The sequence below is a fragment of the Ostrea edulis genome, chromosome 4 (genome assembly GCF_947568905.1).
Source record: "Ostrea edulis chromosome 4, xbOstEdul1.1, whole genome shotgun sequence".
NCBI lineage: Eukaryota > Metazoa > Mollusca > Bivalvia > Ostreida > Ostreidae > Ostrea > Ostrea edulis.
Window position 1 is genome coordinate 49,537,824 of NC_079167.1, and position 26,050 is coordinate 49,563,873.

The 26,050-nt window shown below is 35.2% G+C and overlaps 2 protein-coding genes and 1 long non-coding RNA gene across 13 annotated transcripts in view; 2 read left to right on the plus strand and 1 right to left on the minus strand.

The window, feature by feature from the left end:
• The window catches only part of LOC125668551 (protein phosphatase 3 catalytic subunit alpha-like), a 48,980-nt gene extending 41,963 nt beyond the window's left edge, over positions 1-7,017 (plus strand). For all 9 annotated transcript variants that reach the window (XM_048902806.2, XM_048902811.2, XM_048902812.2 and 6 more), the window contains 2 exons: positions 4,902-4,999; positions 5,115-7,017. In XM_048902806.2, coding sequence (XP_048758763.1) covers positions 4,902-4,999; positions 5,115-5,233 — 217 coding nt within the window. In that variant the 3' untranslated portion in view covers positions 5,234-7,017. The remainder of the gene's footprint in view (positions 1-4,901; positions 5,000-5,114) is intronic.
• LOC125668553 (prostaglandin E2 receptor EP4 subtype-like) lies at positions 43-24,204 on the minus strand. Of its 3 annotated transcripts, none has more exons than XM_048902815.2 (3): positions 23,286-24,204; positions 22,975-23,169; positions 43-182 (listed from the first exon to the last, which is right to left on the minus strand). In XM_048902815.2, exons 1-3 carry the CDS (start codon positions 24,042-24,044, stop codon positions 87-89), a joined length of 1,050 nt encoding a protein of 349 aa, XP_048758772.1. In that variant the 5' UTR covers positions 24,045-24,204; the 3' UTR covers positions 43-86. The 3 variants fall into 3 exon arrangements, with proteins under 3 accessions (XP_048758772.1, XP_048758771.2, XP_048758773.2); XM_048902814.2 differs by lacking the exon at positions 43-182 and adding an exon at positions 18,908-19,264; XM_048902816.2 differs by lacking the exon at positions 43-182 and adding an exon at positions 21,516-21,908.
• Positions 19,263-21,519, plus strand: LOC130054190 (uncharacterized). Its single transcript, XR_008802474.1, has 2 exons — positions 19,263-19,961; positions 20,837-21,519. It is a non-coding gene; the product is annotated as an uncharacterized LOC130054190 (long non-coding RNA).
• Positions 24,205-26,050: the final 1,846 nt, after the last annotated feature.

Consider the following 26,050-nt stretch of genomic DNA (forward strand, 5'->3'; position numbering starts at 1 on the left):
GGTTGTTTTTTTTTTTTTTTTGTTGGTTTTTTAGAGCTTTTCTGATCAAAATTTTTCCGTTGTCTGTCGTCGGCGTTGTAAACTTTTCACATTTTCGACTTCTTCTCAAGAACCACTGGGCCAATTTCAACCAAACTTGCCACAAACCATCCTTGGGTGAAAGAGCCACTGGGCCAGAAAAGCTGAAATTTACATGAAAGCTTCCTGACATAGTGCAAATTCAAGTTTGTTCAAATCATGACCCCTGTGGGTATGATGGGGCCACAATAGGGGATCAAAGTTTTACATACAAATATATAGGGAAAATCTTTAAATATGAGCCAAGGTGACTCAGGTGAGCAATGTGGCCCTTGGGCCTCTTGTTTTATTATGCAAAGAATTGCTTTGAATTAATCTTTTCACCTGACTGAAATATTTAGAACTTTCCAAAGCAGTTATCACTTGTTTGCAATTGGAAATTTGAAGCAAATCAGAAAATGTGTTAGCTTTCTGCATTTTACTGTTGCTGTTATACCTTTAACAAATCTGTATTGATTTGAATGCATAAACATGCATACACAAGGTTTAACACATAGAGAAGGCATCTATAGATCAAAACTCAGATAAGTTTATATTTTTGGAATGTTATACTTCCATTATATAGCTCTTCAAAATTATGAAAGACACGGATAATGATGTACGGCATGTGTGTGGTCATAAATGCATATGCAGCCACATTTTGCATGAACCATCAATAAAGACATAAAATTAGTTTACTCAGTGCATCCTAAATGTCATACTTTACAACCATATTGTACCCACAGTCACATTGATACCTCCCATGAATGAAGTTTTGAGAGGGTAAGAATTGGCCCATGTCCATGTGTGATACTTGTATGTTGGCCACAACATTGTAGCAGAAAAAAACATACGTAAATGTTGCTTGTTGTCTGATGATATGTCTTGATCCTTGTCCAAGGTCATTTTAGCAAGGTCAGTTACTGGAAGAAAAGGTTAAAATTCTTCTCCGACTGTAAGTATGACATATCTGTCTGGAGGTTTATAGTCATGTGCTTACTAGAATTGTAAATTCTTTTCCTCTGATACAAGGTTGTATCAACCTAGGAGTAGTGCAAGATGGAGCTATGTTACTATAAAATGCATTGTATCAAAACCTAGACTAAAATAAACATCATTGTATGTCTTCATACTTCACAATCTTAAGATGTGTGTCCTTAAATCTGTATTTTAGAAAGATTCAGTGAAAAATTTACCATAATGAAATAGAAGAACTGCATAATTAAAAAAATGAATTGTGAAATTTTGTAAGAATCTCTCCTATCAGACACCTGTATAAAACAAATGTTGGATATTGTCAAATGATTATCTTATAAATGAATGAATTTGAAATCGATATCTAGTGCAACCAATTTTATGAATGTTGGAGAATCTGAAAGACTAGAGTGTTTAAGGAATGTTGTATAAAGTTACATGAATAAAACTGAAGTTTGTACATATGAAACCTTTTTTTCCCCAAATAAGCAATGGTAACTTTGATGTGAGGGTTGAGATGCCCAGGATTTATCAACTAATTATGCAATGTATTGTACTCTTATGATCAGGATGTTTCTTTGTCCCTGTAATCAGAGATTTGGTGGCATATAGTTTTTGCTTGGTCTGTTTTTCTGCAAAAAGTTAAACCATGGCCATAACTTTTAAAAGGATGGTGGTAGGGCTTTTATATTTCACATGTGTATTTCTTGTGACAAGGCAATTCTTTTAATACCAAAGTTTGTGACCTTTATCATGGAGTTCGACCTACTTTTGAAAATCTTGAACCTTGGGCACAACTTTTGAATAGTTTGTTTTTATTATTCACATGCGTATTTGTTTTCTCAAGACCTTTCTATACAAGGGTTTTCATATTTCATTTGTATGCCTTGTGACGCTCTCTTTGGGTACCAAAGTTTTTTACCTTTGACTTGGTTAGACCTGTTTTAGCTCTTGCCGGGATGACTGTTCGGAGAGCTATGTCATGACGTCAGCATTGTACTTTAAGGGAAAAACTTAACCTGGGCTATATCTTTTTAATCAAGAGGGATAGGGTTTTGATATTTCTCTTGTAGATGCCTTATGAAGAGACCTTCATTTTGATTATAAGACTTTTGACCTGGTGACCACTACTGTGGACTTTGACTTACTTTTTATAAACTTTAACCTGAGCTGTATCTTTTGAACCGGGGGATTAAGGTCTTGGGGTCTATATGTTGTTTTGGTTACAAGACTTTTGACTTAGTGACCTTGGATTGTGACCCACTATTCAAAAACTTTAACCTGGGCTATATATTTTGAACCAAGGGGAATAGGGTTTTGATATTTCACAGATGCCTAATGTAGAGACCTTTGTTGTGGTCCCAATACTTTTGACCAGGGATTTTGACTTATTTTTATGTCCCCCAAGATCGAAGTTGGGGGCATACTGTTTTTGTCCTGTCTGAAACTTTAACCTTGCTAATAACGTTTGAACAGTAAGTGCTAGAGCATTGATAGTTCACATGAGTATTCCATGTGACAAGACCTTTTTGTTGGTATCAAAATATTTGACCCAGTGATCTTGACCTTGAGTTTGACCCACTTTTTGAAAACTTTAACCTTGCTAATATTTTTTGAACAGTAAGTACTAAAGCTTTGATATTCCACATGAGTATGCCTTGTGACAAGACCTTTCTGTGGGTACTAAACCTTTGTGACCTTGGCATTCGACCTACTTTTTAAAAAAAATTGACATTGATCATAACTTCTAAATGGTACATATTGCACATGGGCATTTCCTGTGACAAGATCTTTCTACTGGTACCGAGATATTTGTCCTTGTGACCTTGGCCATCTTTGAAATTTGCCATTATCGGGGGCACTTGTGTTTCACAAACACATCTTGTTAAAAAACTAACCTTTTGAACTAAAGGGATGGATTAAGTAGAGTCATGCTTCCTGGTGAGCTATGTTGTCATCTGACAATTCTTGTTGAAAACTATAGCTTCAAAAGCAATCTTGTTTACATTTTTTTTTTTAAAAACTCGATACAACACATCATGCATACATGGTTTTCAGTTTTCCAACAATGCCTCAGTTTTTGCCAGGCTCTAAATATTTTATTGATGATATGTATACAATGTTTGATATTGGTTTAAAACTTGGTATAGACCACAGGTCTCTACCAAAACAAGATGACATAGACCTCATGAAATTGGCGTAGACCACAGCATTGAAAAAAAAATCACAAAAAATATTGTCATCTACTTCTAATGTACTTAGAAAGCATATTTTCTTTCCATTTCCATATTATTATCCCGCTCGTGCCGGTAAGTGACAAAGTTTCCCAGTTTACTTGCGGAAGGTCGGTGGTCTCTTCCCAGCCACATTGTATCTGGACTCTCTCTTCCACCATTAAAAACTGGGCACCACCATATAACTGAAAAATTGTTGAGTGTGGCGGAAAACATCAATCAATATTAATATCCTCCTTTCCTCCTAACATTTATCAGACGTTGATTTACCATGTAGGGGTCGTTTGGTAGGCGTATTGCTAGCCCTGTTTGGAGGTGCAAGCCCATACAGGCAAGGGATCTAGGGGGCCACTGTAGGGTCCGGCAGAGCGGTGGGGGTTCAGGGGGGCGGCAATGTGCGTGGGCCCCCCCCCCCCCCCCCCCGTGGGCCCCCCCCCCCCCCCCCCCCCCCCGGAAAAATGATTTTAGCAAATCGGGGCCCCCTAAAATGCATTTAAAAAGCTTTTTCAACAAAAAAGAGGGGTGCCTACCTTTTTTGTCAGTCAACTTGAACCTCCGCACTGCGTGTCTGCATGGGGTTAGAAATATCGCAAGTAATAATTATCTATATTGTCATCAGAGAATGTATTCTTAAAATAATCATACATTATCATTAACCAGTCAGTATTATTTCAACCGATTTGGAATAAATAGGATCTTGATCAATCTTCTTGTTCATCCTCCAATGAAAAATAGTCGATATGGCTCCTCCAGTTGTGATTAAATTGTCTATGAGTGTGCTTTTGTTTTGATTTGCAAATCTGATTGTGATCTCTTATGATATCACAAATTCGGGGAATCGAGAACGATAATCAGGTAACAATTTTCTATTCCGAGTACCTTTGCACTTCGATTTCTTAAGAGTTAATATCATTATTAATCTTAAAAAAGCATTTTTATGAGGAGTCTATGAAACAAAGTTGATAATTATGAAGAGAAAATGTATTGTCAGAAACCGTCTCCTATGACATTTAATGTTATATATATTATGTAAAGCCTTTCATCAGTTTTGACACTTTCGAGGGCATTTAAGTTTTAATTGATTGATTGAATATTGTTTTATGTCCCTCCCGAAAATATTTCACTCATATGGAGACGTCACCACTGCCGGTGAAGTGCTGCAAAATTTAGGCCTATGCTTGGCGCTTATGGCCTTTGAGCGGGGAGGGATCTTTATCGTGCCACACCTGCTGTGACACGGGACCTTGGTTTTTACGGTCTCATTCGAAGGACCGCCCCATTTAGTCGCCTCTTACGACAAGCAAGGGGTACTGAGGACCTATTCTAACCCAGATCCCCACAGGATCATTTAAGTTTTAAGAACACATCTTGTATTATCTGTTGTTAAAATAAGCTTGGATATGCTGAACAGGATTTCATAGCCCTTGGCACTAGTGATACTTTAACTAATACTCAGGTGAATGATAAGGCCTTGTGGTTTTTTTTATGAAATGGGAAATGCATATTTCATTTTGGCCTCATAACTAGTTCACTTGTGTACATAATATTTCATTTTCAAATGACTAAAAAAAAATTGGAAGAAGCACGCTCAACCTTGAGTAACTTAAAATCACCTAATTGTTTGAAACATTTCAGAGAGGAAAGTGAAAGTGTCCTGCAACTGAAGGGACTGACTCCTAATGGACTTCTCCCTCTTGGGGCTTTATCGGGTGGAAAAGAAACACTGTCAACAGGTATAGTTGCAATGAAATCGTTTCATATTTTTCTGTTTTCATTGATTAATAGTTGAAGTGTATGTGCAAGTTTTCTTCATTGTGCAGCAAATTCTGCATATTAATTTGTTTGTAGCATTGAGTGGATTTTCACCAACTCACAAGATAAGCGGGTTTGAGGAAGCAAAATGCCTGGACAAGATGAATGAGAGAAGGCCTCCCCAAAAGGAAGCCCTGAATAATTCCACAAGATAGGGAAGAGCTGTCGAGATGATGAGCTGGTCTCATAGGCAATATCTGAGGCTGTACACCTAACACTCACTGGTCCTGTGCAGTCTTAATTGTTTTGTCATTTTTGACTGTCCATCAACAGCGGAAAGGAAAAGATTTTATATCTAGCATGCTACCAATTTTCATAAACTTTCCATTTCGTATTATTCTGCTGATAATGCACTTTGCCGGATTTCTACAGAATTTATGCATTTGCTCACTCTTACTTTTGTCTATAAATGAGTATATTTAAAAGAACATAATTTGGATATTTTCAGTGAAAGTGCAAGAGTTGTGTTTTCATTCTAGTCATTGATAGTGTAGAAATTGGAAGTGTTTTTTTCAGCAAGGCCAGCTGATGATTTAGTGTGTGCAGAGTACACTTAACAATTGGTTACACATGACAAGTTATGGACATAGAAGGCAGCACAGCTTTCGGAAGGAACTGTAGTAAACTGATAACACACCAACAACGTGTGAGAGTGCATTGATCACAAACTAAGTTGCACTAATCACAACTTGCAACACTTCAGGAAAATTTCGTAGAGGATTTCACCTTTTTGTGATAAAAGTTGTGAATGATGAAAACACTGCAGAAAATGTGGAGATGGGTGACAAATCTCAAAATGTTTCACAAAAAAGAGAAGTAAATTTAAAAAGATCTGTGCTGAATGAACAAATGCAACTGATTATGTATGTGTTATACTCTGTAAGCATCCTCCACATTTATGGGAGATTGCTGTTTTTGTATGGATTGTTCACGTTTGTTTTACATTCTTGCGTTGATCTTACTTATATATTTATATATATATAGGTGTCAAATTTTAAATGGTGTGTTTTCATTGAAAAAAAATTCCCAAGAGTTTCTTGTATCTGAAGTACTAGTCCCATTAAATTATTTCTTCATTATTCCATGTGGCTTTGGCTTTGTGTCTGGTACTGTTGACAATTTGGTCATATATGCTTTGATTGTAGTGCTATGAAGAAGAGCAAGAGAAATCCAAAATTTGTCATTTCTGGATGCAATTTTCTTTTTTTTTAAAGATAATGCTACATAGTATGTAAACCTCGTAGATAAAAGAGACAGTGCAATTAAAAGATGTTTCTCTGTAGAGCATTAAAGTATACTTATATTTCAAAAATGAGTTGCTTGATTATTTTCAAAATTGATCAGTTTTTCACGTAATATTTCATATTTACTGTGTGAAATCCAAGTAAGGCAACAAAGTAACAGTTGTTATTTTCAAGATGCTTGATATTTCTAGTCAATTGTCTTGTTTATTTGATATGATAAAACACAAAATCATGTTGGATGGTTCCAGTTCAGCTGTACAAATTTATTCCTTAAGAATATGGAAACTAAATTGACTAAAATTCATCATTTTCTTTCTGATTTTTTTTTTCCTAGTATGATGCATATATTAGATTATTTTGGTTGTACACTACTAACAACTTCTTTGTTTAGAAGTATCACACCTTACTGGTCTATTTATGTTATGAAATCCCCTCCCCCCTCCTTACTATATTTTTTTCATTCAATGATATATGTGAATGCCATGTTGAAGCAATGAACAGAAGTGTATTTTGCAGATATTTTTTTCATTATTATGTATGTCATTCCGATTTTCAATATCTGATGATGAAACCTTATTCAGGGCTCGTAGTAGAACTGTCTTAGCTCAGTGCAATTTGTGTTCCTGTGGTTGAGTGACTTGTTGCATCCTACTAATGTAAATTGTTATTAATATATTTGTAGAATTGTTCCTAGCCAATTTGGCACTAAACTAAAGTTGTTATTCTTCAGTTTTAAGAGCAGTGTTTTTAACTTGATGTGAACCTTTCCAAGGCTCTTGGTTCTTGAATGAATACTGTTGCATTTGAAAAGATAAGAATTGACAAAATTTTAAAGCACATTTCTAAAGTGTGCTATACTGGGTCCCTTCATGACTGCTAAAAGTGAGTGCAAGAAATCTTTCAAATTCAAGAAAACATTCTCTGATGGACATTATGGATGTCAAAGCTTGGTCAAAGTCTTAACTATTAGTGTTGATAGAGAGAAAGGATTTTTTTTTTTTTCCATTATTTATTTTTTTAGTATTGATGTCATATTCCCGGTATATGCACAGAAAGGAAGAAAATTGATAGTATGTTGTATATCTGCAGTTCGTTGTAACTAAAGTTTCATGTTATTAAATTTTGAATTCTTTCAATCTTTTAATTAAATTTGATATTTGTATTATAAGGAATGTGTTTCGATTGAAATTTGTAATAAGTCTACTATCTGGATAGTGTAGTGGAGCTACATGTTTGTCACTCACAACTGAAATAATGGTCAGTTGCCATTGAAACAGTAATACTTTTGATGTTGAATCTTTAAATGTGTTTTACAATTCTCTGCAGTTTAAACAGTTTTGACAACTTTTAGGTGTTGTCTTTAGATGTCTGGAAACTGGTGTTGTTCTTCAAACCATTTTCTCTACCAACAACATTTTTATACTTAATAAATAATTACTACAAAAAAAGTGTTTTTATTCTTTTTAGCTCATGGGAGCTCTCGCATGTCCCGCTGGCAGTCTGTCCATAAACTTTAACATTTTCGACTTCTCCACAACCATGTTGAGCAGGGCTAATTTCAGCCAAACTTGCCACAAAGCATGCTTGTGTAAAGAGGATTCAAGTTTGTTCAATGAAGTGCCACACCCTTTTTGATTGATTGTATATTTAACGTCCCTCTCGAGAATATTTCGCTCATATGGAAGCATTACCACTATCGGTGAAGGGCTGCAAAATTTAGGCCTATGCTCAGCGCTTATGGCCATTGAGAGGGGAGTAATCTTTATCGTGCCACACCTGCTGTGACACGGAACCTCGGTTTTTGCGGTCTCGTCCAAAGGACCGCCCCATTTAGTCACGTCTTACGATAAGCAAGGGGGGTACTGAGGACCTACTCTAACCGGATCCCCACGGGCGAAGTAAAGGTAATCGGGTGACCTATTGCAATTGGTTTTCGTCTGTTGTGCGTTAACAATTGAACATTTTTAACTTCTTAATAACTACCAGTCCAATTCTTTTCAAATTTAGTATGAAGCATCATTGGGACAAGGGGGACATAAATTGTAAAATTCAGGACTCCAGCACCCCTAGGGGCGGGGCAAAAAATGACAAATTTTCAAAAATCTCGAGAACCACACGCATGTATAATAATAAAAAAAAATATATATGCATAGTGATGCAGAGCAGGAAGGCCTCTACCAAAATTGTAAATTTCATGATCCCCGGGGTAGGGGTGGGGCCAAACTTGTTATATATAGTGTTTATGTGAAAAACACTTAAATAACATCTTCTTTAGTGCTATTGAAAGTAAATAGATATTTAGAAAGAGCAGGTAGTGCTTTACCAAAATTGTAAATTTCATGACATAGGGGTTTTGGTATCAGGGTGGGGCCAAAATGGTTAGTTATTAAATGTGTGAACAATAGACATTTTTAACTTCTTGATAACTATCATTCCAATTCTTTTAAAATTTGGTATGAAACATATTGGGAACTGGGGCCTTAGGGGCGGGGCAAAAATGACCCATTTTTAAAAATCTGCCAAGAACCACACACATGTAAGAAAAACTAAATGCATAGTGATGTAGAGCAGGAAGGCCTCTACCAAAATTGTAAATTTCATGATCCCCGGGGTAGGGGTTCTGATCCCAGGGCGGGGCCAAACTTGTTATATAGTGTTTATGTGTAAAACTTTTTTAGTGCTTTTGATACTATATTGAAACTAAATGGATATTAAGAAAGAGCAGGTAGTCCTTTACCAAAATTGTAAATTTCATGATTCCCGGGGTAGGAGTTCTGACCCCAGGGTTGAGCCAAACTTACTATATAGTGTTTATGTGTATAACACAAATAACATCCTCATTAGCGTTATTGGTACTATATTGAAACTACTGAACATTAGAATTTAGCTTAGATATTCAGAACAGGAATTTTTTTTTCTAGATTCCATAGCCCTTGGGAGTAGTGATACTTTTTCACTAGTACTCAGTTGACCGATAAGGCCTGTGGGCCTCTTGTTTTTAAAAATTGTGGCATCTTTTGAAAATCTTCTCAAGAACCACTGGGCCAATTTCAATCAAACTTGATACAAATCATCCTTGGGGTGATGGGAATTCAAGTTTCTTCAAACGTAGGACCATGATCCCTACAAAGGAGAGATAATCAAGAAAAGGCAAAAATACGGTGGGGTCTTTTTTTTTTTTTTAAACTAGGCCAGAAAAGTTGAAATTTATATGAATGCTTCCTGGCATAGTGTAGATTCAAGTCGGTAGGATCAGGCAACAATAGGGAATCAAAGTTTCAATGATGCAAGCATGGAATTTGGCATGCATACTCATCGGGTATCATTCTTTCCAGAAAGAACGTTGACCACCTGAAAAATTCAAGATGGCGTCAGAGTCGTCAAAAATAAAAATCTCTGATTATGAAAACTCTGTTAACAGTTTGTCTCAATTCAACTGCATATTTTCCACTGTAAATGCATATATGTGGTTCTTAATTATGCATGAATTGGAAAATGTGCTTTTGAAACATTTAGTAGGTTTTATTACCATTTATGTGTCCGTTTGAGGAATTTGAAGTTTGTATTTCGGAATATCCCGTATCATATCTTTAAACGTCCTTGCTTCGTTCCTTCTTATTGAGGATTTATCTTCTGCAATTTTTTTGTACCTCTGAGGATTTAAAAAAAAAAACCCATTAATGGTATTGGAGTGTATATGGGGGCACAGCTTCTGCATGAGGCTCAATACCAGCTATACCAAAAGTTTCCTAGAATAGTGTTCCAAATACTATCCGAGTAGCCCCGAAAGCAATTGTTTTGTTGCCCTCATTGTGACTAAAGCTGCCAAAATTTTAAGGATGAAAAATGCAAGACAGTGAAATTCAACCTGGAAGCATATTGTGCACTCTGAATTGATACAACAGCATTCTGAATAGAAAAGTCAAGAAGTGGGTCGTGGTGCACCAATTAACTGATTATGTATTTCTCTGAAAGGGAGGTTGTGACTAAATTTTAGAGCAATACCTGTGACCATACTAAAAAAAAATATCTGGAAAAATGTTTGACCTACTTCTACCCCTAAAGTACTGTAGGTCATAGTGCGTCAATCCAGCTGAAATGCTAACTGCACTTATCTTCCTTCGAAAGGAAGCCTTTGACTAAATATCGGGGTAATATCTGTATCCGTAATGAAAAAAAGTCCGGAAAACTGTCTGACCTATTTTTAATCCAAAAGTAGATCAAGGATGGACCAATCCAGCTGAAATGCAAACTGAATTTGTATTCCTCCGATAGGAAGCCTGTGGCTAAATTTCGGCGCAATGTCTAATGGGAAAAAGCCCGGAAAACTGACCTATGGACCAATCCAGCTGAAATGCAAACTGAACTAGCTTGTATTCCTTTGACTACATTTCAGGGCAATATCGGTATCCGTAATGAAAAAAAGTCCGGAAAAATGTCTGACCTATATTTAGGTCAAAAATAGGTTATGTATGGACCAATCCAGATGAAATGCAAACTGAACTTGTATTCCTCTGAAACAAAGCTTATGTGTAAATTTCAGGGCAATATCTGTAACGAAAAAAAGTCCGGAAAACTGTTTGACCTACTTATAGCCCTAAAGTAGATCGCTTCTTCCATTACTCGGGGATAAAGCGCACTCCGTTGCTACCATACGACATGATCTCGACAGATTAAAAGAAAGTGTTCTTTCTAAATCCCGGACATACCCATGTTATTGCTACTGATCAGTCAATATATGCGACAGCAAAGCAGAGACAATGACATTGATCAGAAACTTATGGTGAAGATAAGTTTATTATTATGTTTGATGGACTTCACATAAAAATGACAGTTTTAAGATCACTTAGCACTCTTCCTGCAGATAGTAGATGGACTAGTACTTTAGTTGAGTGCAATGTAGGTAGTTCAGGTAGTAGCAGTGTTTTCCCTTTTAAACAATCTAGGACTTCAGGAACTTTAGATCGAGTTTGGACAAGGTAAAAAATTTAGATGGATTCCTGTTCATGACATCTGCACTGCTATTGGGTCTGAAATAACTCGTGGAATCCTATTTTTCCACGATTTTACTTTTCGCGGTAAGGGTAAGAAGACAACATGGTAAACGTGGAATGTGTTTTCACAAGTGACCAGGGTCGGATCCAGGAATTGTGGTTACGGGGGGCGCCACTTTATGAGGCATGGGGTCTGGGGGCCGCCTTGAGGCCCCCAGTGGGTACAGGGGGCGAAGCCCCCGAAAGCTCCTGGATTTTACAGGTTTTATAGAGCTTGAAATATGTCTCCTATTTAGTCATTTGTACTATTTTCTATCATTTTTTATAAGGTGAAATTAATAAAAATGACACAAATTTTAAGGAGTTTTGGAAAAAATTAAGTTCTCCCAATACAGTATTTCAAGAAAACAAAAGATTTTGTTATTTGTTTCTCCGGGAGTGGGTGAAATTGTTGCTTCTTTTATCGGCTAGTACATTTTTCTAAACAAGATACCACGATTTACCTTAAATTTGAAAATTTTAGCCGCCCCCCCCCCCCTCCCCCTTTAATTCGCCACTGGTGACAGAAGTATTTACAAAGTTAATTCACTATCCACTCGAAATAAGTGATCGAAACCAAGAACTGTTCGAACTATTTGCTATTACAATGTACGTCAGGTCCAGTTCAATTGTTGATATTGATGAAGCAAGAAAACAACGATTTTATGACTATTCCACCGACTTGCGCGGCTTTGATCAAACATGTAAAGCCCGCTGCGTACCAGGTTGGATGCATATGGGGAGACAAGCGTTGTGCCAGATGGAAACTTGTAGGGGAATGGAGCTGGGTCAAGAAGGGCGATTAGTGGCAAATTTTGTGGACTAACCTTTTTAATGAGTGTCGTGGAAGGTGAAAGTGCCCGGCTATGTGTAGCTGTAATTGTGAGCAGTAACTTTACGCATGAATACATTTTTTGATAAGTCACAAATATTATTTGAATTTGAGCATACAGAGTTGTTTTCGCCTCGTGTTATTTTCGCTTTTCTACACGCGCTGACGGTTTCGCTTCGTTTTAAATTCGCCCAGACACAGTTGTGTTAAAAGAAAGATAAGAGAAAAAATAATTTCACCCAGTCTTAAATTCCCCCACTGATAATGAAGACGAAAGGGCGAAAATAAAATGGGGACGAACATGTCCCTGTATACAGTATTTTGACATTAGATATCATAAATGTGTTTAATTTCAGAAAGATGGTAAGAGAGAGAAAAGGAGGAGAGAGAGGAAGAGTTGTGTCTAGTCCAATGATCAGTCTCAATCATTTCATGTATAGCAATTGTTTTCTGTTAACAGCACATATATTTCTTATATTCAGTAAATTGACAACTTTTTAGCAACTAAGATTTTCTATATAGAATCTATCAATATCTTTTTTTACGACACAAACATTTAGTTTTGAAGCAACTTTATACCTACTTACAAATATATGTTACTTAATAATAAGTATTAGTAAATTTTGTACTTTGTATAAGTTCCTTTCATTGTATTTGCCAAATAGTATGGCTTGTCTATCACATATACTTGGTTTATTAAATTTATGGAGAAACCAGTCTTCAATTGCACACCCCTTTACTTCAAAACAGTCTACGAACAAGTTACCGTTTGTTTCTATGTTACTTTTGCAAAACATACAAATAGGGGAGTCTGTTATTTCAAGTTTAAAGAAATAATTATTAGTAGGAATTATTCTATGAAGTAATTGAAATTGTAACCATTGAAACTTTGACTAGAAGTCTTGATTTTATTACTGCAGACTTACTGCATATGAATGTATTTAGAAGTTTTTAAATTTCTTTTTAAGAATGCATAAAGAACTTTTAAAAAAAACAAAAACAACAACCAAAAATACAAACATAAAGATATCAGCGACCAAACTAAAAGTTCTGATCTCATTAAAAATTCTCTTTAAGAATCTTTAATGACAAAAATCAAATATTTGGCTAGAATCTTTTTAAACGAAACCTTATTTCTTTTCATAAGAATTCTACAATATTAGTACTAATCAATGATAAGAAGTCTACAGTACTAGTCAATAATAAGAATTCTACAGTACTAGTCAATAATAAGAATTCTACCGTACTAGTCAATGATAAGAATTCTACAATACTTACACTAGTCAATAATAAGAATTCTACAGTACTAGTCAATAATAGCAATTCTACAGTACTAATACTGGTCAATAATAAGAATTTTACAGTACTAGTACTGGTCAATAATAAGAATGTTACAGTACTAGTCAATAATAAGAATTCTACCATAATGATAATAATAATAATAATACCATATTTATATAGCACCCTTTTCATACACTATGTACGCTCAAAGGTGCTTTACGATGCATATATAATACCTTACAACAGAATGTTATACAGATAATACATAGAAAATAAATAAAACATCAAAAAGCAATGATATAAAAGGCATTATCACATGTAAACAGTCCGTAGCTGTACCTATCCTGATTGTACATATAAAACATGAAAACACAAGATACCATAAATATGCTAGATAAGAATAAACATCAGTTTCAGAGCGTAGTAAAATGATAATAAGAATGAAATACACACACGCACACACAGCATATAATGTCTCAGTTATAATACACTAAAACATAGATTTTTTTTTATTTATATATAACATCACAAAATGGTATATACTCGAAAACTAAAACACAGTCAAAACAGATAAGATAATCTTAATGCACTGAAACAGCAAACACGAATGACTGAAATGATACATGTAGAAACTACACTGTAGTCCTGGAAAACTCGATGGAAAAAAAAAGTGTTTTCAGTTACTTCTTGAACGCACAGTGTTCTACAATCCCTTGCGTGTTCTGGAAGGGCATTCCACAGTTTTAGAGCTATTGTTCTGAAACACCGATCCCCGTACGTAACGGTTCGACTTTTTGAAACAACTAGAGTGACCGATTGTTTTATAGACCTAAGATTTCGAGTAGGCTTATATACCTCTAGTAATTGTTTGATACAAGTTGGGCACTCATCATGTAAGGCTTTGTAAGTATAAGTAAGTATCTTATATTGTGTCCTATACTGCACAGGTAACCAGTGTAGTTCTCTTAGTATTGGAGTGATATGATTGTAACGAGAGGTCCTGGATATGAGACATGCTGCAGTGTTCTGAATATGTTGGAGCTTGCTTAGGACTGACTTTGGAACACCAACCAGGAGAGCGTTACAGTAATCTAACCTTGATGTAACTCGGGAGTTCACAAGAAATTTAGTTGCTTCTGTTGTTAAACATTTTCTGATGTGGCCCATTTGCCGCAACTGTGCATAACAAGATCTGCTGACAGAGTTCTATGGCAAGCCCCTTTACTATTTATTCGAAAAATAAGATATCTCTTTAAATTAAAGAGATATATCTTATCTAAAAGAGATAGCTCTTTAAAATGAGAGAGATATCTTAATCTTAAGAGATATCTCTTTAAATAAGAGATATCTTTTTCACTTAGAGAGATATCTCTTTCACTTAATAATAATAAGAAGATTATAATAAGAGATATATCTCTTTTACTTTTAGAGATATCTCTTTCACACTTTAAGAGATATCTCTTTCACTTGGAGAGATATCTCTTATACTTTAAGAGATATCTCTTTCACTTAAAGAGATATCTCTTTTACTCTGAGAGATATCTCGTTTACTTTGAGAGATAGCTCCTTCACTCAAAGAGATATCTCTCTAAGAATTCCTAGAGAGATATCTCTCAAAGTATAAGAGATATCTCTTTGATCGTTGAAAAAGAGATATCTCTCAAAGAGAAAGAGATATCTCTTTCCAATATTTTTATTAGTTTGAATACTTAAGTAATTCTCTCTAAAACGGAAGCCCGACAAAGCATGATGGCTGGGGTGTTGCTAAAACGCGGAACGGAAAATGGAACGGAAGACGGAACGGAAAATATATTATGTAATAATGTTATGAGGAGGTTAACATTTTGCAAAATCAAAAGGCTCATTTTGAACAAGGAATGCAGAAATTACAGAGAGAACAGGAAGTCATCCTCAAAATCCACAATTTCATATTGATACCTTATACTAATGCATTATTTTGTATTTTTACACGGTGTATTTTGTGGATGAATGTACCAACAGGCGCTTGCTTAATAATTTGCATAGTAAGTTTTGATAAATATATCAAGCAAGCTCCTGTTGGCACCATCTTTTCCCCCGGCTTTGTCATCCCTCCCCCCAGATTTTGACAGTATGTTGTTTCACAAATGAAGAAAAAAAAAAAAAAAGGTAACATACTGAAAAAGACTTGAATTATAATTCAACCCCTTTCAAATTCTATTACTTTATTCTGGCTGGTATGGTAAGAAAAGATTTTATGAGCCCATCCAATGAATAAAAGGTACATCCCCCGAAAACAACATTGTAAAAGATAATTTTTTTAACAATTTTCCCCAAACATAGCCTTTTTAAATCGAACGTGCTTTTAATCGAACTACATATGTTTAAGATAACTGAATTTGAATTTGAATTTACTTCTACACCTGGTACAATATACATTTATGTATCACATCAAATTTTAAAGCGAACGAGTCCGGTGAAGAAAATGAATCTATGTGAAAGTTCGTACATTTACCGATATCCTGCGGATTAGTGTTGAAACTGAAGAGATACAACAGGAAAGAAAGATTGAAACATAACCAATGTTAACTAGGGCGAAGTTTACGACCAGCAGTAAGAGGAATTAACAGATTTATTTCATAATATATGAAATAGCTAAAAAGCTAATACAGAATTTATGCTTGAATGGAATTAAAAGTCATCTCATTATCAATCCAAATGTTCAGCTATAGAAGTATTTAATTTAAAAATTTTAACTGCCAGAAGTCCTCCCTATTTAGGATTGGAGTGCTGCGGTTACTAAGTCTCCTGTTAGGTAAAAAATGATAAATCAAACAAAAGATGTTTAACTTGTTGACTAAATAAGATTATGAATTATAATTGTTTTATACATATCACACTCCTTGTTGTAAGTACACACATACACGGTATCATGTGTAAATACGTGTACATGTGCGTTAATGACGTTTTGTCACCGGGGGTGGGGGTGGGTGGGTATAAACCATGTATGTTCTTTTCATTCTCTACCCATAGATGTCACTGCTCGCTACACTTCTGTCATTGCCGAAATTTCGAAATTCTTGTAAAATGCCTTGTAAATTCTTAATACTAACGTTTAACTAAATTCTCTTAATCAATTTACGATGAAATTTTTAAAAATAAAATTGTTTTATCGCTTGTAAACAATTCCCAAATTGTTGATTTTAATCAAAATGAATTCCCCCCCCCCCCCCCCCCCCGATTTTTATCGTTATCTTATCTACATTAATAATTCTAATTCTTAAATTCCATTCCGTTTCGTTTTCCGTTCCGCGTTTTAGCAACACCCTGATGGCTGCAATCCCGTGGGAAGATTTTGAAATGTATACATGTATAGGTAACAAAAATCAAAGACAAAGACAATAAATTGATGAAATATGCGAGCTAGACTAGATTTCGTCTCTCAGCAACTTGACAATGTTACCCCAACCACCTCTTCAACCTTTCCCACCATTTGTACACTAGAAGTATTTTGCTTGGTTAAAAAATAGAGTTACATCATTTCAATGACAATGCAACAGGGAGAAGTCATTATGATCACCGGGGATGGGGGGGGGGGGTGGGGGGGTGGGGGTGGGGATCTAAAGAGATATCTCTTTAGATTAAAGAGACATCTCTTTTTGAAAATTTAAAGAGATATCTCTTTAACGAGATATCTCTTTTACATCGATAGAGAGATATCTCTTTACGCTTGGGAGATATCTCTTTCTCTTTGAGAAATATCTCTCAAAGCTAGAGAGATATCTCTCAGAGAGAAAGAGATATCTCCCAAGAGTAAAGAGATATCTCATTTGTTTAAAGAGATATCTATTTAAACAAGAGATATCTCTTTTGCTTAAAGAGATATCTCTTTTGGTTAAGAGATATCTCCCTAGCGTAAAAAGATATCTCTCTAACTTACAGAGATATCTCTTTAACCAATAAAGATATCTCTCTTATCTAAAGAGATATCTTATTTTACGAATAAATAGTAAAAGGGCTTGCCATAGAGTTCACTTGTTTCTCCATATCCATCTACAGTACTAGTCAATAATAAGAATTCTACAGTACTAGTCAATAATAAGAATTCTACAGTACTAGTCAATAATAAGAATTCTACAGTACTGGTCAATAATAAGAATTCTACAGTATTGGTCACTAATGATAATTCTAAAGTACTAGTCAATATTAAAAATTCTACAGTACTAGTCAATGATAAGAATTCCACTGTACTAGGCAATAATAAGAATTATACAGTACTAGTATTAGTCAATAATAAGAATTCTACAGTACTAATACTAGTCAATAATAAGAATTCTACAGAACTAATCAATAATAAGAATTCTACAGAACTAGTCAATAATAAGAATGCTTCAATACTAATACTAGTCAATAACAACAATTCTACGGTACTAGTCAATAATAAGAATTCTACAGTACTAGTCAATAATAAGAATTCTACAGTACTAGTCAATAATAAGAATTCTACAGTACTAGTACTAGTCAATAATAAGAATTCTACAGTACTTGTCAATAATAAGAATTCTACAGTACTAGTCAATAATAAGAATTCAATATTACTAGTATTTGTCAGTAATAAGGATACTATAGTACTAATACTGGTCAATAACAAGGATACTATAGTACTAGTCAATATGTGGGATTGTAAACAAGTAAGTACTAGTTAGTTTAATGAAGTCTCTTAGTTAGTATGTACTAGTATAGCTGTAAAAAGTCTAACATCACTATGTCATTATTAAAACAGTGACTAATAAATGCACACTTGTCATTTTGATCAACTGATATGATATGAGAACTAAGGAAAGGAAAAAATGTGCGTGCGATTCAAACTGATGAGAGGAAACAGTGATGAAGATGCTCTTCCGCTTCGTGGGTAGAGGGATGTGTAAATGATTCTCTCTCTTTCTCTTCTCTCTCTCTTTACCCGGATCGACTCTCTCTCTCTCTCTACACTATATATATATATATATATATATATATATATATATATAATCCAAATAGAAAGAGTTGATATCACACAGTCAAAATAATTCAATAAAAAAAGCAGGAAAATATACAGTTCCAAAATATATTTAAATCACTAGCGCTTTCTGGATTTTAACATCCATCCTCAGGTGAATACAAATTAATAATCTTATATATTATAATATCTATATATATATATATATACCGGTATATGATATCCCATGGTTTGTGGCTCGCAAAGGCTCGGGGATAGAAAACACAACTCGTTGGATAATAGTCATATCCAGCCACAAACCATGGTAGGTTGTTTTTATCACATATTTTATCTTAAAAGACTTTTCCATAATAGTACTGACCCAGTATTCTGTTTTCTTTACCTCAACCCAAACTACATCCGTAACGTTAACATTACGCCGATACAAATAGTTCATTGGGAAATGTAAATAAAAATGAATATTGACTGTCACAATGTTTAATTCATAAATGATCGTTTATAAATGAGGAAAAAAAATACATTTTAAACGTTTTACTTTAAAGTTGTGTGATTTTTCATGAATATGTCAGCCATCCGAATCTGTGTCGTAGATGACGCGCGGTCTTTATTTGGTTTGGTTTGTTCAGATGTTGACGATGGATTTCCACCATGTACATCGTCATTCAGAGAATTCCTGTGACAAGGAGGTTGTGGACATTTCATTGTTAGATGTGTTTGTGTTTCTTACATCTGTATTTGGGATGGAATCGTTTTGTGTGCGGTTGAATTTGGCGTATCCCGAGTTCATTTGGTGCACGGAGTTGGAAAGTTGATATTCACTAGATAAAGGGGTAAATATGTTAAAAAAGATCTTAGTGTGTTCGCTTTCTAATTTGAATTATCGGGTTTTCTAAAACACTCAGAAAGATTTACACAGTATCTACGAATGATCAATCGTGACGTTCGCTACGGATCGCACGCATGCATTAAGGAGGTCATACATTGCACGACAGTGGGATGCAGGCATTAAGGAGGCCATACATCGCACGACAGTGGGCATTAAGAAGGTCATACACCAAACATTGCTTGTCAATAAACTCATGTCATGCCACTCTTGAAACCAATGATGAAATGATATATAGCGTATTCATGACGGGTTTTTTTTTTGTTGAGAAAAATATCTTTGAAAATTCAGAAATGCAAAAATCTCCAAATGATTCAAACCATTCTAACAAGTACATTACTGATTTCTGGTTGCCTCTTGACCAAGCGTATACTCACAAAGCATTTTAAAAAAAACCATGAAGCAGGGTAACTCATTTTATATTTCGATTCGGTGTGAAGTGTATAGTGGCTGTAAGCTCGCAAACGAGATGACGCGAGATTTGAGTACTTCCGGTGACAAACAAACCTTTACGGTTTGCATGAAATCATTATTATCATACCAGTTGGAAATATCCTGCAGTTTTTATCGTTTTTTTGTTGTTGTTTTTTGGTCGATGCAAAGAAGTGGACGTTATGGGGAAAGTTGTGCAGGTCAGTATAAATGCATTCTAATGCCGGTAGTAAACTTGATTTGCATTAAATAATAAATATCTTGGTTTTGTTTGTCACCACATCTGTAGGGCCTTCATACCGATCATCAGTCTTTAGTTACATATACGCTCAAGTAGATCTAAATAGATTGACATTTATTTATTTACAATCCACAAATCAAGATGCACACAGTTATACATCACATGCAGTCACGCTTGAAATTGTATAAATCAAATGTTTATAGAGGGAGGAGTATGATTTTACGATCTATATATAGAGAATTTTTACGAAAAACATTCCTAGACACGGCAGCTGTAGTACTACTAAATAGTACTCTTTCCACATTCAACAAAACTTCATCACTGATTTCTTATCGGCGTCGCGCGTGCATGGCCTTCTTTAGCTGCAATCTTTTTTTTTAAAAAAAAGGGGGGGGGGGAGATAACGTCAGAGTAAAAAACTCGGAGAGGGCTACATTATTGCAGCTAAACCTTGATAAATGTAATATTTACACAATTTTCAAAAAGAAGTGATAGTATTTGATATTATAAAACAATAGATGTTTTAAAAAGTATATTCATTGAGATTCGGTTGGCACTTGGTGGAAGGGGGGTATAATTTGATAACATGATACAACAGTATTGATGGTTTACTGGGAATATTATTATTAAACAAACCTCCATCCGCATTGAATTTTTCTATCCTCTCTCTCCCTAAACCAGTTTCAGATTGTAGAAATACAGTTTGTGTGTAGAAAATTATTAGTTTATACTAAATTCAAAAATATGGCTTTTACTTAAGACTAACAATAACTTCCTTGAGATAAAGAGAAATGTATTGCATGAAAATGATTTTTCTTCCAATTTTTTATTTAGGTTAGATGGATCGATGCCATTGAGACTAATCTCTTGAAATATTCCCGGACACCTTGATACCCAGGCCATGACATACAGTTCCTGTAAGTGCTGACTTACCATCAAAGCAGTGATTTGTGTAATACCGAATGGTGCACTCACTTATTTTAGGGATCAACATGTACTCCACAGAAAAGTTCCAGCAAAACCCAAGGCTGGAAAACAGTTTAGGTGTTCACCATCTGTGATCAATTAAAACAATGTGTGTCCTTGGAACATTCCGGCTTTTTATCCTTGAGAGGACAGTTGGCTTATAAAAAAGTTGAACTGCGTTACATGTTTGCCAGGGAAGTATTTACGTCGAGAGGGCTAAAGAAAGGATAAAATCCACATACCAGCAGGCTACGAGCCAATATTAACCAAGATAAATATGTGCATGGGATGCATTAAACAGTATATTAAATTCTAATAACTGTTTATTCAACCGTTATATTTTTAAAACTTTTTCTGGAGTGACTGTTAAGTACAATGCTCTATATGTTCACATCTTCAGGAATTAAGCACTCGTGTGGGGGTTTTTTTTTGGGGGGGGGTAAATTTTAATATCGTTTTCTTCATTTATTATTATTATTTGCAAATCCTGTATGAATAAAATAAAACTCGTATGTCAAATAGTTTAGTATAAATAAAAAATGCACTATTGATTGTTATTGTTTTACTAAGTATATTTTATCAATACATGTTGATTTTCAATTCATTCAGGAATGGAAATATTTCTGTTAATGTTATGTGTCCATTCCGACACATAACATTTGGACTACAGCCGACTGCATGCAAAATTACATTCCTTTATGATTCGGGATAATTCTGCAGTCAGCTGTTGTCCAAATAATCAAGTTGCAGCAATAAAATTCTATCACTTTGCAATATTCTTTGTCCACTAAGAGTCCTTGATGATCCGGGTAATTTTGCATGCAGTCGGCTGTAGTCCAAACAATCGAGACGGAATAATTCCTATTGCACAAAAGCTGGCCCTGTATCTGATGATAGCAAGGATTGCTGGACTTGAGGGAGTAAATACTCTTCCTGTATTCTAAATGTAAGAAAAAGTTTATATATAATGTACAGTGAAGCGTACATGAGAAATAATATTACAAAGAAAATATTGGTGACCTCAGAAATTAATTCAAGAATTTTCTGATGCTTAACTTTTTTTCTTTCTGGCTGTAAACAGGCGTTAATTATACTAAAGATACACATTCTACAAATTCTCTACCACATTATTGGAACCAACCACTGAAATTACTCTCTCCAGCGTTTGCCTCCTGATATCTTTAGACAAGAACTGCCCCCTGTAATTTATTGCTAAATATATACAAACTTAATCAAGCCATAGATAATAAAGTTATCTTAATAATATCAATTTCTCCAAATTGCTTAAATGATAATGGGGAAAAAAACAACCAGTGAAGTAATAGGCCATAATATAACCATACCCCCTCCCCCCTCAAATTTAGCCACATCACAAAATTATCTACCCGAGTCACATTTGTATGTCAATCATTAACAATAATAGGCCTAGTAAAGAGAAGTAAGTTGAATTAAAAGTATAAATGAATTGCGTAATTATCGAATAATCATTCATGACGTTGAAGATGAAGGTATACTTGCGGTTACCTGGTTACTTTATACAACTTGTTCTCCATCGACACTTGAATCACTGCATTGACAATGCATGCCAACTTGTTAAACAGGGACATAACAAATGGTTGTGGTAAACAGCGTTCTCTGATTTACTCATAAGCGTTGGTTTTTCGGACGAGTAGTTGGCCCAATTCTATACTCGTAATACTGAATCGGATTTGTTTGTCACCGGAAACGCTTCACCGGAAGTGACGAGAAACGAGACTTACAGCCCCTATTGGAGATCCTTAATACCGGTATATCAAAAGTGATTCAGTGGGGCAATATTTTATATTAAGGATTTCGACATGTTTACAATTCATTTGTTAGATATCTCGTACAAAGTCATTTTTAAACATTACTGAGTTGCAAACAGCAAAGTTGATATCGGTATTCAAAATATATGTCATCCGACCTACGAAAGTTCTAGTAAAGTCCTAGTTGACAAAACCCTCTACTTCACTATGACCGTGTACCTCTTCCTTCTTGGTGCAACAGAATTGCCGCCTACATCCCAAAACCAGAAGAAAAAATCTGCGCACACTCTCTTTGCGCAGTATGACGTAGAGCCAGGGGTTGATTTGAGTGTTCAGGTACATCAAACGAATAAGCCACAGCTCTTTCTTGTTGTTGCTTGTTGTTATATTTATAACATGTAGGAAAATGTCGATCTGTCAAAAATAGACGTATTCTTAAATTATTTGTAACTAAAAAGAAAAATATGTGTAAGTAATGAAAATGATAAGTAAAATATCAAATATATCAATAGTTTTCTAAATCCATATACCAGGAGGGGTCCCCAAAGGAACACAAATGTAAATATCGAAATGAACAGAAACTTGATCACATGGTTGTCATATACCCCTGACACCAGGTGGTTATCGAGTAGTAGTGCTTGATACTCAGAATTTCTACAAGTCAGTACGGTGGTTTTTATACCGATGATGAGGGTTACAAGGATGGTGATAATACCAACGAAGGAATATATCAGGGCGTTGATTTTATTGTCTAATGATTTGTCGGTAAAGTCTAGAAAACACCAAGATCCAGGATAGTACAGTTGACTGTTCCCTAGTCCCACAAGCTGTAGACCTGATATTACTAATGCAAAGAATAGGATGACACTCAACACAATAAGGTATGTCATTCTTCGACTCTCGAAGCCAGTTCGATGTCGCCTTCCTGTTACGTAGGCATATCTGTCAATAGCCATTGCTCCGATTATCATTCCGGATGTCAAATGGGAGAACGTTTCCAAGAAGGAAAGTAAATCGCATAGTTGTTCTGGTAAACACCACGTAAAGTTTGAAATGTATCTTCGTAGAATTAAAGAATAGCACACGCAATTGTTTAGCAAGTCAGTAATCACCAAGCCCATGAAAAGTATGTAGAACGACCGCCATTTATGTTCATGTCGACCCACCCAGAGTAGAATCAGCGCCAGAATATTTCCCAGTGCACCGAATGTCATTTGAATGTATACAGGAACTGCACTCTCATTTTCTTTCTCTTCGCACAAAATACGATAGACCGTCATATTCCTCATTGGGAAATTGAATTGATGTGGCTGTATGAAATACCAACGGATTATCAATTCACTGCTCGATGAAGCCACTCGTTGCTTTTCCGAAAATCATTTCAATTATAGAATAGGCTCGGTGTGTTATTTCTGTACACACTTCCACTTCCTTTCATACTTACGATGTAACTCAGACCTTTGGACCTATAAACCAACCTTCATACAGAGCACTTATATCAATTGTTTTAAACCACTGAATTTGCATTTACACATCAAATGCAAAGATACGATTACTTTCAAACAAATTACATGCATGTCCTCTAATAAGTAATCCTTTTAAAGAAAACCATGTACCTTTATAAGAGAAGTAAGCCATATATGTTCAGCCCCTTCCCACTAAAAAGCTGACTTATCCCCACTCTGGAAAGTTGACCAGATTGGCTATGATCGGGTCTTGATCAGGCAGGCAAAGCGTGCATTGGTATGAAATGCGAAATGGATCGGACGCGATCTGAGAAGTCATATAGAGAGAGAACATTTTAAACTACCTTCACACTAGACATTCAACATATTCCCGCTCCATTTTTTTTTTTTATTTCATCGGACATGATGGTGTAAAAGGTATCCGTTCTGGCAGAAATTATAGATTCCCGCTGTATTCGCACTCCTTTCCTGCCGTTCGAGTCCACACAACTGTCTAACCCCCGACCAAACACGGACCCATTAACGATACAACTGCGCCTCTCCTCGCTGTATAGTAGAACAATTAAACCCCAAAACCATATGCTCAATTCTCTTAACCTCAGAGTAGTCCGTAGTCAAAATCAGTGTGTAAAGAACGGCATAACAGTTGGTATAAAACACGTCAGGTGGTAGGGGACAGTTGGTTTGGGGTTTTTCCCCCTAAAACATGTGGGTCATATTTCCATTTTATGTCAATAAATGCATTTCATATTGGTGTAGCTAATACTAGTAAATGGTGACCATATATTTCATTTAATCTATATACATACTGGTGCTGGTGCACAAAACATGCTCTGAGCAGATGCCCCTTTCTTGCTATGATTTCTCTCATTTGGGCTAATCCGCACCACCCCTGTGCCACTACAGTACCAAGCGAAGGGATTTAGGCTCTGAGCACAATCAAGAACCCAGTCTGCTCTTGGAATCATGGTGACACCTACATATTGTATATCAATATTTTTATTAAGCATTCAGCTACATTTGACATGTATCCTAAAATTATTCTGTATATTCTTACACATGTAACATCACTTCAAATATAGGGTATTTCCATTTTTAAAGAAAGTTGACCGGGCCTATAGTGCAAAACTGTACCCTGCTACCTCAGACAACATTTGACCCAAAGACAGGTTGTATTCGCACCACGTAAAATCATCTGTCTTACTATGTTTGTCCGTAAATCGACAAGATTAAACAGATAAATGATTTTAGAATTTTAGGGTTTTTATCTGTGTAGTGGCCTAATTTATTATTGAAGTATTCAGATAAAACAATATTAGATGAAATATTTGTGTAATTATTTAAAAAAGATCTCAATCTTTTTAAAAATTATATTGTATATAGCATATACATGTACATGTATATTAACCGGAGTATATTTTACATTAATTAACAATTTGCGCTCATCATTCGTTCTGTGAGCATCTAGAATTTCAATGTTTAATCCATTTTTGATTAGTACTGAAACCCCTCTGTTTGAGGAGGAATCGGAGAAACAGTGAAATTTCCATACCATATGAATAGTTATACAACGATTTTTTATTCAATACAATGTATTTCTTGTTTAAAGTCAATATTTATTTTTGAATTCTTAAACCAGTCATTATCATTTTAAACGCATTTCTTTGGTATTTAAACCTCTTGGATTAACAAACTCAAATTTTAGATTATCCATATTTCAAAATACAAATTCTCATTTTAAAATTAATTCACATTTACCCGAGACACAAGGAGGTGCATTATCCTATTCCTAGGAATATGTGAAAACTGACGACATGGAACTGACACGT